We start from the raw sequence: 15,184 nt of genomic DNA on the forward strand, positions 1-15,184 counted from the left end.
GGATGTACACGCCTCTTAGCAGTATTATTTAAATTAGCCTTATTCAAATCAAACCAAATATTTAAATGAATAACTATGTGACTTGAAATGAGAGTTCTTTTTTCAAGGTTTAATTTAATTTGCAAAGTATCCCAAATACAATAAATCATATTCAGCATATAATTATGTAAAATCTTGTATTATAGTCTTTTCACTATAAATTTTATTAGAGAGGTGTAACTAACAAATTAAAAAATTTTAAGTTCTTTGCAGTGAATGAAATCAATGCATATTTAACTTAGTTCGTTAACCTGGTTAGCCAAAATTAGCAATTTTTCCCTCTCTCACATCTACTGTGCTTTTTCCTTATCTTTCTCCTTACAAATTAGTTAATTACAGAAAATAACTTGTGCTTTCTTTTAGACAGAACATGCTATAGTTTCTTCCATTTTCCTCTGTAATTGCCTTTGCCAGTTTAAATAGACATTTGTTAGTGATTTGTAGAAAAGACTTGATAGATATGGAGGAGGAAATGGCAGCCCATTCCAGTATTCTTGCCTGGAGAATCCCATAGACAGAGGAGCCTGATGGGCTACAGTCCATGGACTGCAAAGAGTTGGATACGGCTGAGCGACTGAGCACTTGGTAGATATATTCAGTAGATATATTTCAGAGACTGAGAAAGATTGTTTTTAAACTTTGTATTATGAATACGTTCAAATGCATATAAAAGTAGAAAGAAATGGGCATGTGCCATCCCTGTTTTACAAACAGGCCTTGTGCATACGGCATTTTTATTTCTCCAGTATATCTTTAGGATCGGTTCCTGGAAGTGGGATTGCTGGATCCAAGGATAAATGCATCTGTAATATTGCTTGGAATTAGTGATAAGGCTCTTACCCGGCACATGAGTAATTATCTACTTTGTCTTATAATTTAGCAAAAGCACGTCACCTTTTCTGATTCCAAATATAGACATCTTTTCAATTTTGAAGTAGATAGTTAGGAATTCTGGGTTCATAATGGTCAGTTATGTTAAACTTTGAATTTCTACATATAATCACATACATGGTCATGCTTTTCATAATTAAATTTATTTTAAAACCTAATGGAATATTTTACTTATCAAATGTTGCACTTAATAACAACAACAACAGTTAAAAGGGTATCTTGATCATAAGATTATAACAATATCATAATAACAAACATTAGTAGATTTGACTACCTATACTTGAATGTCTGTGTTTATATCAGCTATAGTTTTAAAAATATATTGTCAAAAATAGTATTTCATAAAAGTCTGGGTATTCCAATCCTCCCATTTCGAATGATGAAAACTTTTTCATTTCAAGCATACTTGTGAATGCTTTAGACCTGAGATTCTGAATACCTTTGTTAGAGATTTTCAGTTCCCACAGTGTGGAGTCATTTTGTAGGGAAGTTGACTCAAGGGTAGTTTGTGGGGAGTTTATGTGAAATAGTACGCACACAGACAGGTATAAACACTCTGTATGTGGCTGCCTCTGCTCCCTGCAAGGCCTGTCCACTTCAGCCTGCTGGCTCCTCTCCTTCCCTTCCAGTGGGTTAGTGGGTCTAAGAGAACTTACACAGCGTGGTAAAGTCACAGAAACTCGGGTGTTTCTTTCCTGAACACTCTTCTCACTCTAATCTAGGAATCAGGGTCCTAGATTTCAGAGCAGGAAGAGCTACCCTTCAAGCATTTATGAAGTCTTTACCATATGGACTAGGGAAGCAGGTTCCAGGGGGTCTTGCCTGTGGTCACACTGCCAATTTGGGACACTCTGGACCTCACGCCCTGGCCCCCGTCTCCCAGACCTGATCTCCTTCTGTCCTGTCCTCCCTCCACCCAATCTGGGCACCAGTAAAAGAGTGACTGTTTGGGCGATGAGAACTGTCTGGGGTCTTCCTCACCCCCTGCCTGTGTGTGTGCAGGATACAGAGAGGACACTCACGGACCTTCATCCGCCTCGGGCAGCTTTGATCGTAACTGAAATCCTACATTTAGTTCTTCTCACACAGCATTCAGGATACTAGGTTGCACCCTGGTATCCAGACTAGAGCATTTCATCATCTGAGTGCAGCCCAGGGACTGTTTGTCTATGTTTTGCCCCTAAAAACAGTTAAATGTATGTGTGTGTACGTGCTCAGTCACGTCCGACTCCTTGCAGTCCCGTGGGCTGCAGCCCACCAGGCTCCTCTGTCCATGGCATTTCCCAGGCCAGAATACTGGAGTGCGTTGTCATTTCCTACTCCAGGGGATCTTTCCAACCCAGAGATCAAACCTAGGTCTCTTGCGTCTCGTGCATTGGCAGGTGGATGCTTTACCACTGCACCCCCTGGAAATAATATTTTTTAAAAAGCTTTCCTAAACCAGAAGAATGTCTCATATCTCAGTGTCATGTCGAAGCCAGCGACCCGTTTATCTTAGCACCTGATGAGCTGGAAATTGTGTTTGAATCTTCCTTCCCTGGTGCTGTTTCTCTTCTGCAGTTTTCAAGATCACTTGTCTGAAAATGACTCATTATAGCTGCTCTTGTGTCCTGCCATTCTCATGATCCAGGCTGGTACCTGTTCAGATTGGACATTGGGAAATACGCTTTTCTTCAAAACTTTTCTTTATGGCAGCAACATTTTTTTCCTTGAGTGGCTAATCATGTTTAGATACGGAGACATGAAGGAAATCTCATATGATGTTCTGTGCAAAATAGGTGTTTAGCAAACATATTGGTGTAGTTGTGATGCTATTCAAGAAGTCAGTGGTGACACAGGCCGAGCACAGTATCGACAGAGGTGTAGCAGTGAGTGACTGGATCTCGTCAGAGTGGGGACTCTTTGCGGCCTCTTCTCATTCCAGCAGTGACCACCATTTCTTCTCCTTCCTTCTTTTCCCCTCCTCTGCACACAAAAGTGATAAGTGAAGTCGCTCAGTCATGTCCGACTCTTTGCAACCCCATGGACTGTAGCCTACCAGGCTCCTCTGTCCATGGGATTTTCCAGGCAATAGTACTGGAGTGGATTGCCATTTCCTTCTCCAGGGGATCTTTCCAACCCAGGGATTGAACCCGGGTCTCCCACATTCTAGACAGACGCTTTACCGTCTGAGCCACCAGGGAGGTCGCTTAGTCATGTCTGACTCTTTACGACCCTTTGGACTGTAACCCATCAGGGATCTCTGTCCATGAAATTCTCCTGGCCAGAATACCAGAGTGGGTTGCCATTTCCTTCTCCAGGGGATCTTCCCAACCCAGAGATCAAACCCAGTCTCCTGCATTGCAGGCAGATTCTTTACCATCTGAGCCACCAGGGAAGCCCCTTTCCTCTCCATAGCCGCTGTTTTTCTTTTATGATTTCTCATTACAGCTTTAACGATTCTGTTTGCTTTTGATGCTACTCTATTATAGTTTAATGTGTGAGGTTTATTATGCCCTCTGAGAAGGCCTGCTGCGTGCAATTGATGTTCTTTTTATGGGCTTTAAAAAATCTCATCTCCTTTTGGGGGAGAAGAACAGTACTCAATTATTATGGGACTGAATTTTGAAATTAAGACTCAAGGAAAAATTAAAAACAGTGACTCAGAGGGGATTTCCTTGGCAGTCTAGTGGTTGAAATGCTGCACTTCCACTGCAGGGGGTGTATGTTCAATCCTTGGTCAGGGAACTAGGGATCCCGCATGCCTTGTGTCGCAGCCAAAAAAAGAGTCTGAAATGGCCACGCAAGTCCTTTTCTTGGAAGCGGGATCTTTGCTCTTGAAGTTTAGTGCAGTCTGATCAACAGATGTACGTGGAACACCTTCCGCGTCAGCACCGTAGCAGATGCTGCCTTCGTGGAGCCTGCCGGTGATGGGGTGGACGGGACTAGACAGCGTGAAGGGGGCACAAAGCAGGGGCCGTGGGGGCCCCGGGGGCACCCAGCCTGGCTTGGCAGGCACGTAAGCGTGTGGGAGGCAGGTCCTGGCTTAGATGCGGGAGAGGAGCAGGGGGCCAGCCATCATCCATCAGCCCTGCCACGTCCTGTAGCCAGCTCTCTGCCCCCAGGGGCGGGGCTGTATGGACCATACCTTTCAGCCTCTCGCCCTCGGCTCCAGTGAGGTTTGAGCAGCAATATCCCCAGTGGGGTCTGCAGGGAGGGAGAGTGAGGTCAGAGGCTGTACCCCTGACTCCTTCCAGGTGGGTCCCGGGTGGGCTGTGGCCCTGCCCCCTGGGTGTAGCTGCTCCTCCCCCAGCACCATCTCTGCTCTTAGGGTCCAGTTACCTGCCAGCCCGTGGTCCCATGGGGCTCAGTGTGGAGTCCAGCCCCACTTCCCAAGCACAGGGAGAGGGATCTAAATGGCGCCCCCTCCCAGCACGAATGTCTCACCCTCTCTAACCGGGTATAAATGAGACTAGCCCACTTGAAACAGCAGCCCGTAATCAAGCACTAAACTGCATGACAGAGACTGGTATGCTGTAGAGCCAGGGCCTCCAGGGAAGGCCGGGCTGGCGAGGAGAGGCCCTCCCCAGCTGGAGGTTGGCACAGACCAGTGATGCTCAGAGTGCATTCCCCAGAGCAACAGCAGCAGCACCAGCCTGGAGATTGGTTAGAAATGCAGGGTCACAGGCCCCGCCGCAGACCTTGAATAGGGCCCAGCGAGCTGCATTTTAACTCCATGGGATTCTGCTTCACAGAAACAAGCTAGGTGGTGGGAGTGAGGTGGGTTTGCTTGTTGTGGGTAGAGGGAGGGGACCAGATAGTGACAAGCCTGGGCACCTGGTGGGAAAAAGAAGATCAAGTGGGGACAGTGATAAGAGAACAGACTGTATGATTTCAGTACCTTTAGACCAAGAGATTTTTGCACCGTGTTTTACGTTCCTGGATATGTTCTAGTGTCTCCTAGTTTATAGTCTGCAGGAACTTGAATAGAATTTGTATTTTACTGTTGTGTGAAAATTGTGTAAATCTTAATCATGTTGAATTGGTTCATGGTGATTTTCAGGTCTCCTGCGGTTGTTCAGTCGCTCAGTCATGTCGGACTCTTTGTGACCCCATGGACCACAGCACGCCAGGCTTCCCTGACCTTTACTATCTCCTGGAGTTTGCACAAACTCATGTTCATTGAGTCAGTGACACCATCCAACCATTTCATCCTCAGTTGTCCCCTTCTCCTTCTGCCCTCAATCTTTCCCAGCATCAGGGTCTTTTCCAGTGAGTCAGCTCTTCACATCAAGTGGAGTTTCAGCTTCAGTCCTTCCAATGAATATTCAGGATGGATTTCCTTTAGGCTTGAATGGTTTGATCTCCCTGCTGTCCAAGGGACTCTCAAGAGTCTTCTCCAACACCACAGCTTGAAGACATCAGTTCTTCAGTGCCCAGCCCTCTTTATGGTCCAGTTTTCACATCAAGTCTACTATATCCTTCTACTTTTCTGTGTATTCATCCCATTAATTTTTGAGAATTTGATACTGAAACCCCAGCTAAAAATTTTGACATATCTACTTAAAAAAATAATTGTAATATGTAGCGGAGCTATGGGCTTCCCTAATAGCTCAGTTGGTAAAGAACTCGCCTGCAATGCAGGAGACCCCAGTTCGATTCCTGGGTCAGGAAGATCTGCTGGAAAAAGGACGGGCTACCCACTCCAGTGTTCTTGGGCTTCCCTTGTGGTTCAGCTGGTAAAGAATCTGCCTGCAACACAGGAGACCTGGGTTCGATTCCTGGGTTGAGAAGATCCCCTGGAGAAGGGAAAGGCTACCCACCCCAGTTTTCTGGCCTGGAGAATTCCATGGACTGTATAGTCCATGGGTTGCAAAGAGTTGGACACAACTGAGCGACTTTCACTTTCACTTTCATAATGAAACTGTATATAACTTTGTTCTGTATTCCAAGTCTCCTGTAAATGTATGGTCATACTTTCATAGTTTAAAAAAGAAAGAAAGAAAAAAATCTGGTGAAGAGTGAGCTCTGATCCCTGAAATTATAAAAGAGTAAAATGATGGAGAGTGGCCTGGAGGCGCATGGGCCTGGGGGTCTGGGGACAGTGTCCTCTCCTCCCTCCTCCAGGCCTGGGTGGTGCAGTGGAGCCGGACCACACGTGTTGTCCCCACTGGATGAGATATTGCGTTTTAAGTTGTTACTACTCTGTCTGATGTCTGGCACTCGGAGCTGCCATAATGGTTTCAGCTTTTGCATTTTGGTTGATTCTGATGCAGAGACATTATTTTACCAACAAAGGTCCATCTAGCCAAGGCTATGGTTTTTCCAGTAGTCATGTATGGATCTGAGAATTGGACTGTGAAGAAAGCTGAGCAGCAAAGAATCGATGCTTTTGAACTGTGGTGTTGGAGAAGACTCTTGAGAGTCCCATGGACTGCAAGGAGATCCAACCAGTCCATTCTGAAGGAGATTAGCCCTGGGATTTCTTTGGAAGGAATGATGCTAAAGCTGAAACTCCAGTACTTTGGCCACCTCATGCAAAGAGTTGACTCATTGGAAAAGACTCGGATGCTGGGAGGGATTTGGGGCAAGAGGAGAAGGGGATGACAGAGGATGAGATGGCTGGATGGCATCACTGACTCGATGGACATGAGTCTGAGTGAACTCCGGGAGTTGGTGATGGACAGGGAGGCCTGGCATGCTGCGATTCATGGGGTCGCAAAGAGTCGGACATGACTGAGCGACTGACCTGAACTGAACTGATGACCTGTCACGTGGTGCAGTGGGCTGTGAGGAGCCGTTAGAGACCATCCATGAGGGATGTTAGGATTAGGACAAGGGGTTTTAAAGGAGATTTGCTGGGACAGAGCCTCCGAATACAGTGGGAGACCAGCCCTCGGCTTTAGGGGTTGCGCTGAGGGAGCCTCTGCAGAGCGATGGTGACAGTGGAATGAAAGGCAGGCGCCCGGCACTGATCCGCGTGCTGTAGTCACCCCCTTGGGCCTCTGCAGCGAATGACTACAGACAGAAATGGATTCCCTGACAGTTCTGGGGACCAGATGTCTGAAGTGAGTATCGCTGGGCTGACTTCAGGGTGCTGGCAGAGTTGTTCCTCCTGGAAGCTCCGAGGGGGAGCCTGGTCCATGCACGGTTCCCGCCTTCTGTGGCTGCTGGCCATCCTCGGCTAGAGGGTGCGTCACTGCAGTCTCTGCTCCGTCTCACGTGGCAAGCCCCTCCTTATGCACCTTCACATGGGCTTCTTTGTTTTCCCCCTAATTGATCTTATTGAGCTATAGCTGATTTACAGTGTTGTCGTAATCTCTGCTGTACGGCAAAGTGATCCAGTTCTGTGTACATACTTTCTTTTTCATATATATAGATATTTCATTGTGGTTTGTCACAGGATATCGAGTATAGTTTCCTGTGCTACGCAGTAGGACCTTGTTGCTGATCCATTCTATACATAATGGTTCGCATCTGCTCACCCCAAGCTCCCATTGCATCCCTCCTCCCCACCCGTTGGCAACCACGAGTCTGCTCTCAATGTCTGTAGGCCTGTCTCTGCTTTGTAGATAAGTTCATCTGTCTCATGTTTTAGATCCCTCATCTAAGTGGTATCACATGACACTTGTCTTTCTCTGTCTGACTTACTTCACTTAGTATGATCATCTCCAGGTCCGTCCCTGGTGCTGCAAATGGCATGATTTCATTCTTTTTTATGGCTGAGTAATATTCCATTGAGTGTACGTATATACACATGGGCTTCTAATAAGGACATGAGTCATTGGATTTAGGGCCCACCCAAACCCAGTGTGACCTCACTTTAACCAATTATATTGGGGTTTCCCAGGTGGTACTAGTGGTGGTAAAGAATCTATGTGCAATGCAGGAGATGTGCAGGAGATGTGGGTTTGATCCCTGGGTTGGGAAGATCCCCTGGAATAGGAAATGGCAACCCACTCCAGTATTCTTGCCTGGAGAATCCCATGGACAGAGGAGCCTGGCGGGCTTCAGTCCACGGAGTCACAAAAGAATCAGAAGCAACTGAGAGATTAAGCAGCAGCAGCAGCAGCAGCAGGGCCTCAAAGATCCTATTTCCTAATAAGGTCACGTTCTGAGGTTCTGGGTGAACGTGAATCTCAGGGAAGACACCACCAGCACAGTAGTATGTATATTTTTTAAAAAGACCGACAAAATGGAGACTGAAATGGTAGGTGAAGTAGAGAGAGGAGGTGGAGAAGAGGCATGGATGACATTTCTTCTGGAGAAGGTTCTGTCCTGGCAGAAAGTGGACATCAGCATGGGAGCAGACTGTGTGTGTGAGGGAAGATTTAGCATCTCTGTTTTGGAGCTGTGGTGTTTTCCTTGAGGAATATTCACTCCAAGCACTGGGCTAGGGCCCCTGGCTGGAGCAGGTACTCAGAGAATGAGGAGAGAGAGAGAGAGCTTGGAGGGGGTGGAGAAGGGCGTCCTGCTATGGGCGGAGGGGTCTGACTGCGCTCTTTAAACCCTCTTTCACAATTAAAAAAAAGAAGGTGGGCTGCCCTCCGCTTTCAAGACTGAAAAGGTTCCGTGTATGGAAATGTTGGCACTCTCGGCAGTCTTGTCATTGATAGTATTTTTAAGGGCCTACTCTGAGGCAGATTTAACTTGGGGATGAACAAAATAAATTCTGCTAGTACCTTAAAATAAACGTTTAATTTTAGAATAGTTTTAGATTTACATAAAAGTTGCAAACAGAGCAGAGTTTCTGAATCCCCCTGCAGCAGTTTCACCTATTGTTAATATTTTACATTAGAATGTTTGTCACAACTGATGGAACGGTATTGATACATTATTATCAATCAAGGGCAAACTTTATCCAGATTTCCTTAGTTTACCCCTTATGTCCTGTTTTGGTCTCGGGATCCCATCTGGGATTATATTTAGTCATAGCGGCTTCTTAGGCTCCCCTGGACTGACAGTTTCTCAGATTTTCCTCGTTCTTGTTTAACCTTGACAGTTGTGCAGAGTACTGTCCTTCAATTTGGGTTTGCCTTTTTCCCGATTACACTCAGGGAGGGTTTAGGGAGAAAGACCGCAGAGACACAGTGGTGCTCTCATCACATCTGCCAAGGGTGCATCCTGTCTGCATGACTTGCCGCTGTTGGCCTTCACCTCGATTACCTGGCTGAGGTGTGTTTGTCAGGCTTCTCCCCCTTGTCACACCTCCACACTGCGTGGTTTAGGAGGAAGCCAGCGTGCACAGGCCACACTTACGGGGCAGAGAGTATGCTCCACTACCCGAAGGACAAAGTATCCACATAAATTATTTGGAACTTTCCTGCCTGGGGGCGTGTCCTCCTCGTGTGCTTATTCCATCACGTGTTTGTATCAGTGTGAACCTGTGGATATTTATTGGATAGTTTGGGGTATAATCCAGTACTACGTTATTTATCCTGTGGCACAGAGTGTGCCAGCTTTGGCTCTTCCCATTGGCTCCTGTGTCCCTTTGCCATGCCCCACCCCCCATCAGTGTGAGTTTTGTGAGCACTTCCTTACTTTCTGGTGCCATAAGATGCTCCAGGCTCATATTGGATGTTCCCTGTCCCAGCCCTAGTTTCGGGCTTTTCCCCAAGGGTCCCTGGTTCCTTTTGTTGTAGAGTGGGATCAGAAACCAAGGCGTGGGCCTCGGGTCTCTCAGCAGGCAGAGCTAGGAAATAGATGTCTGTGCAGGCTCACCTGTTATTACGGACCTGTGTGTCTCTGTCTTTGTTAAGCTAGACGTGCGTTCACGCTGCTGCCTCCTCCTCCGCTCCGTTCCTCCTGGTTTGTTCTAGTCCTCCCCCCTTGCTGGTCTGTCATCTTCCTCTCCAGTGGCCAGAAGCCGGTTCCTACCATCCGCTGGTGCATCCACCAGTTGTTCAGTTCTCGTGCTCACACACTGTGGTTTCAGAGCTATTAACCCATGGCCCCGTGGGAAGCAAGTTTGCCAGCCATTATTAGAATACGGTACTTATGTGCAATGCCTTTTGTAGTCTTCCAGTCTCTACTCATTTCCAGAATTCCTCTGTTGGCCCCTTTCCTCTCCACCCCCTTCCATGTGGTTGTATTGTGTATTTCTAACGCGGTTGGTTAGATTCTTTTGTCACAATCTGCATTCCGTCATGGGGTTCCTCCATCTCCTAACTGAACGTTATTTGCATATATTAGGGCTCACTCTTAATAAAATAATAAAAGGATCTGTGGGTTTTGACAGCTGTGTAGTGTCATATGTCCACCATTACAATATCACACAAAATAGCCTTGCCACCCCCAAGAACCTCTGTGCTTCACCTGGTCATACCATCTCCAGTCTCTGGCAACCTCTGACCCACTTTCTGTCTCTATAGTTTAACTTTTTATAAAGTGTATAGCCTCTCAGACTGGCTCCTTTCACTCAGCAATTTGGATTTAAGATTCATCCAGGGTTGCGTGGATTGGTTCATTCCTGTTATCACTGAATCCCATTGCGTTGCCTGCATGGACCGCAGTTTGTTTACCCCTCACCCACTGAAGGACCTCTTGGTTACTTCCGGTTTTGACAGCTTTATGGCATCACCGACTCGATGGACATGAGTTTGAGCAAACTCCCGGAGATAGTGAAGGACAGGGAAGCCTGGCATGCTGCAGTCCATGGGATCGCAAAGAGTTGGACACGACTTATCAACTGAACAGCAACAAATATTAAATGCAGGTTTTGTGTAGGCGTAAGTTTTCAAATCAGTTGGGCAAATACTTAGTGTCCAGAACAATTATTGGATCCTATGGTAAAATTTGGGGCTTCCCAGGTGGCTCAGTGGCAAAGAATCTGCCTGCCAGTGCAGGAGACAAGGGTTTGATCCCTGGGTCAGAAAGATCCCCTGGAGAAGGAAATGGCAAACCCACTCCAGTATTCTTGCCTGGGAAGTCTCATGGACAGAGGAGCCAGGTGGGCTACAGCCCAAGGGGTGGCAAAAGGGTCAGACACGACTTAGCAACTAAGCAACAACCACAGTGGTGAAGTTTATAAGCCTTAGTTTGGTAAGAAACTGCCAGACTGTCTTCCAAAGTGGGCTGCCCCATTTTGCATTCCCACTGGCTCCGAAGAAGAGTTCCTGTTGCTCTGCCTCCTGGCCAGCAGTTGGTACGTGGTCTGTGTTCTGGACTTTGGCCCTCCTGATAGGTGGAATAGACCTATCTCATTATTGTCTTCATTTGCATTTCCCTAATGACAAAAGATATTGAGCATCTTTTCATATGCTTATTTGCCATCTGTATATATTCTTTGGTGAGGTGTCTGTTCAGATCTTTTGCCCATTTTTTTAATTGGGCTTTTCATTTTCTTTCTGTTGAATTTTAAGAGTTCTTTTCCTATTCTGTATACATGTCCTTCATCAGATATGTGACTTGCAAATATTTTCCCCCGGTCTAGGAATTGCCTTTTCATTCTCTTAATGATGTCATTCAGCTAAAGTTTTGGGTTTTTTTTTTTTTTTCATTTTAATGAGGCCTAAGCTTTTAATTTTTCTTCTCTCATGGATGTGCTTTTGGTGTTATATCTGAAAACTCATCAGCAAACTCAGGGTCACACAGATTTTTCTCCTATGTTTTCATCTAGAAGTTTTGCGGTTGTACAGGTTACACGTAGGTCCCTCCTGAGTGGTCCCTTCTGAGTGGCTGGGTTTGTTGTTTCAGAGTTGTCTTTACCTTTGTCGACTGCTAGCATTTTGAAACGGATGTCCTTTCTCTTTCTACGTTACCTTAAGTCCCATAAAGTTCCCTTGAAAAGGGAAAGGTCCTAATTGCCTTTTCTGCTTGTCTTCCAGCAAGACCACTGGTGCAGACCTTGCCTTTAAGAACCACGGTCAACAACGGCACTGTGGTACCAAAGAAACCCAGTGGCTCCCTGCCAGCGCCCCCGGGGGCCCGGAGAGAACCCGCTGTGCCTGCCGCAGCCAAGAGGTAGGCAAGAGGCGCCTTCGATGAAAGCTGCGGCAACTCGGATGCTGAAATCAGCATTAGTCTTTTGTATGACACTTGAATATTTCTCCTTTGAGTTAAAGCTTGTGAAAGCGCAATATTTGGTGTGTTGCCAAAACAGAACCCGTGTTGATTTATTATTCTGCCTTTTTTTTTTAGATATAATCACAGACTCTGATTTTACATTCACTAAAGCCACAGTGTACCATTTTGTGTTTCTGCTTAAACTTCACTTTTAATTAAAAAAAAAAAAAAAAGTGGGAGTATGACCTATACAAAAAAATGAATACGCCGTTCTCAGGTCTCAAGGGTTTGGAATATAGCAAAATTCAGACTGCTGTACCGAGCTTAAATTTTTGTCAGTAAAATTTGGGTGGCATTTAACAGTGGAGTTTCAGCTGTTGATGTTTGTCAGATAGCGCGTAGGTCGCTCTTAATTTTTTCACAATTTCACAATTGTCATATTAAAATTGTAGATTTTATATGCCAGCCTACTTTTCCAAATTTTTATGCTCTAAAAAAACAAAACACCTGTTGGTCATCTGGCACAGAAAGTGGTAAAGAAATTCTGCAATGCGGCCTCATGAGCTTCTTCTAAGAACTTGCAGCGTTATTAAAATGCTACCTTCTGTATAGGTGTTGGGGATTCAGTGTGCCCTGCCCTGCGCCGGGGTGCCCCGTGGGTTGATGAGAGTGGATCTGAGGCTGCATTGTGACTCAGAATGAAAATACAGCAACCCCATCGTATCTTCTAGATACAGGGTGTTTCTGCAGAGACTCGTCGTTGAGCAGAGTTGCACGGTGTTTCGTCAGATAGAGCTCTGTGTACTTATTGTTTGTGAATTTTGAGAAAATTGATTTTGCAGGGCTTTTTGAACTTTAAAATGAAATTCTTGGCCTCATTTCATACCTTTTTATTACTTACTTGAATCATTTATTTATAATCAACATGAAATGACCTTCTGGATCCTAACCAGCAGCAGTAGATATAGACTGTCTTTTATTCATCTAGATGTTGTAAGGCTGACAATTCTGACTTTTTTTTAAGTTTCAGGTTGTCATCTGTAACCATTTCCTCCTTTTTTTTTTTTCATTGTGGAAAAAAAAAACCCACAACAAAAAACACATCACATTAAACTTAGCACCTTAGCTATTTTTAGTGTACAGGTCAGTAGTGTCAAGTATATTCTCGTTGTTTTACTGCAGATCTCCAGAACTTTTTCATGTTGCAAAACTGAAACTATACCTCTTAAACAGTAAGTCCTCCCCAGAACCCTTGGTGATCACGCTTTTCCTTTCTGTTTCTATGATTTTGACAACATCAGATGTTCCGTCTGAGTGGGATCACACAGTATCCATCCTTTTGTGGCTGACTTGACATAATATGCTCAAAGTTCATTCACATTGTAGCTTGTAACAAGATTTCCTTCTTTTTTAAGGCTGCATAACATTTTTTGTGCATATATATACCACCTTTTCTTCATCCATTCATGTTGATGGACATTTGGGTTGCTTCCACCTCTTGCCTATTGTAATAATGCTGCAGTGAATGTAGGTGTACAAATATCTCTTTGAGATCCTGCTTCGAAATCTTTGGGGGTATATACCCCAAAGTGGATTGTTAAATCATTTGGTGTTAGGTTGGTACAAAAGTAATTGCAGATTTGCATTGCTGAACTTGGCCATTTGATATTGGAATACGTTCTTAAATAAATGTGGTTGTTATATATTATTTTAATGAGCATTTCTTGCTTTATGTTTTTTGCTAATGACTTATTACTTGATATTTATTTTATATTTATTTTAGACTAGGGAAATGATATTAGACAAAAAGCAAATTCAAGCAGTTTTCTTATTCGAGTTCAAAATGGGTCACAGAGTAGTGGAGACAACTCACAGCATCAACACTGTATCTGGCCTGGGAACTGAACGGCGCAGCGGGGCTTCAAGATGTTTTGCAGAGGATACGAGAGCCTTGAGGATGAGGGCTCAGTGACTGGCCGTCGGCAGCTGACAGTAACCAGTTGAGAGGATCATCTAAGCTGATCCTTTTAAAACTACACGAGAAGTTGCCCAAGAACTCAAAGTCGACCATTCTCCAGTCATTTGGCAAATTGGAAAGGTGAAAAAGCTTGATAAGTGAGTGCCTCGTGAGCTTCCAAAAGGCAAAAAAATCATTTTGCAGTGTTGTCTTCTCTTCTCACAACAGCAGACCATTTCTCAGATTGTGACATGCAATGAAAAGTGGACTTTATACAACAACGGGCAATGACTAGCTCGGTGGCTGAACCGAGAAGAAACTCCAAACACTTCCCAAAACCAAACCTGCACCAAAAAAATGCCACAGCCACTGTTAGGTGGTCTGCTGCGCGTCTGATCCACTACAGCTTTCTGAGTCCTGGTGAAAGCATTGCATCTGAGAACTGTGCTCAGCAAATCCACGAGACACACTGAAAACTGCAGTGGCTGCAGCGCGCATCGGTCCAAAGAATGGGCCGATTCTTTTCCACGACAGTGCCCAACCGCACGTTACTCAACCAGCGCTTCAAAAGTTGAACAAAATGCTCTACAAAGCTTGCCCTCGTCTGCCATATTCACCTGACCTCTTGCCAACTGATTACCACTTCTTCAAGCATTTCAACAACTTTTTGCAGGGAAAACACTTCCACAGCCAGCAGGAGACAGAAAACGCTTTCCAAGAGTTCCTCAAACCCCAAAGCATGGATTTTTACACGGCAGAAATAAACGAACTCATTTCTCATTGGCAAAAATGCACTGATTGCACTGGTTCCTATTTTGTTTAATAAAGACATGATTGAGCCTACTTGTAATGATGTAAAATCCACAGTCTGAGACTGCAATTATGTGTGCACCAACTTAATAATTCAATCTTTAACTTCTTGAGAAACGTCATAATGTTTTCCTTAATGATTGCACCATTTTACATTTGAGGAGCTTGGCGGTCTACAATCCATTGGGGTCACAGATGAGTCTGACACGATTTAGCAACTAAAGCAATGACAACATCTATCTTTATTCCAGTACCACGCTGTCTTGATCACTGTTACTTTGTAGTACGTTTTGAAATCAGGAAATGTGAGTCCTCCAGTTTTGTTCTCCTTTTTCAAGATTGTTTTGGCTATTTGGATCCCTTGGGATTTCATATGAATTTTAGAATTTTTTTCTACAAACGATGCCATTGGTATTTTGATAGGGATTGCATTGAATCTATAAATCATTTTGGGTAGTATGGACATTTTTTAACATATTAAGTCCTCCAATTCCACAGAGGATG

The 15,184-nt window shown here is 44.8% G+C and overlaps 1 protein-coding gene across 6 annotated transcripts in view; it reads left to right on the plus strand.

Moving 5' to 3' along the window:
- Positions 1-15,184, plus strand: part of EML1 (EMAP like 1) — a 199,021-nt gene that overhangs the window by 119,084 nt on the left and 64,753 nt on the right. For all 6 annotated transcript variants that reach the window (XM_070357957.1, XM_070357954.1, XM_070357956.1 and 3 more), the window contains exon 3: positions 11,736-11,871. In XM_070357957.1, the coding sequence (XP_070214058.1) occupies positions 11,736-11,871 (136 nt within the window). The remainder of the gene's footprint in view (positions 1-11,735; positions 11,872-15,184) is intronic.

Source organism: Bos mutus, chromosome 21, assembly GCF_027580195.1.
Source record: "Bos mutus isolate GX-2022 chromosome 21, NWIPB_WYAK_1.1, whole genome shotgun sequence".
Taxonomy (NCBI): Eukaryota; Metazoa; Chordata; class Mammalia; order Artiodactyla; family Bovidae; genus Bos; species Bos mutus.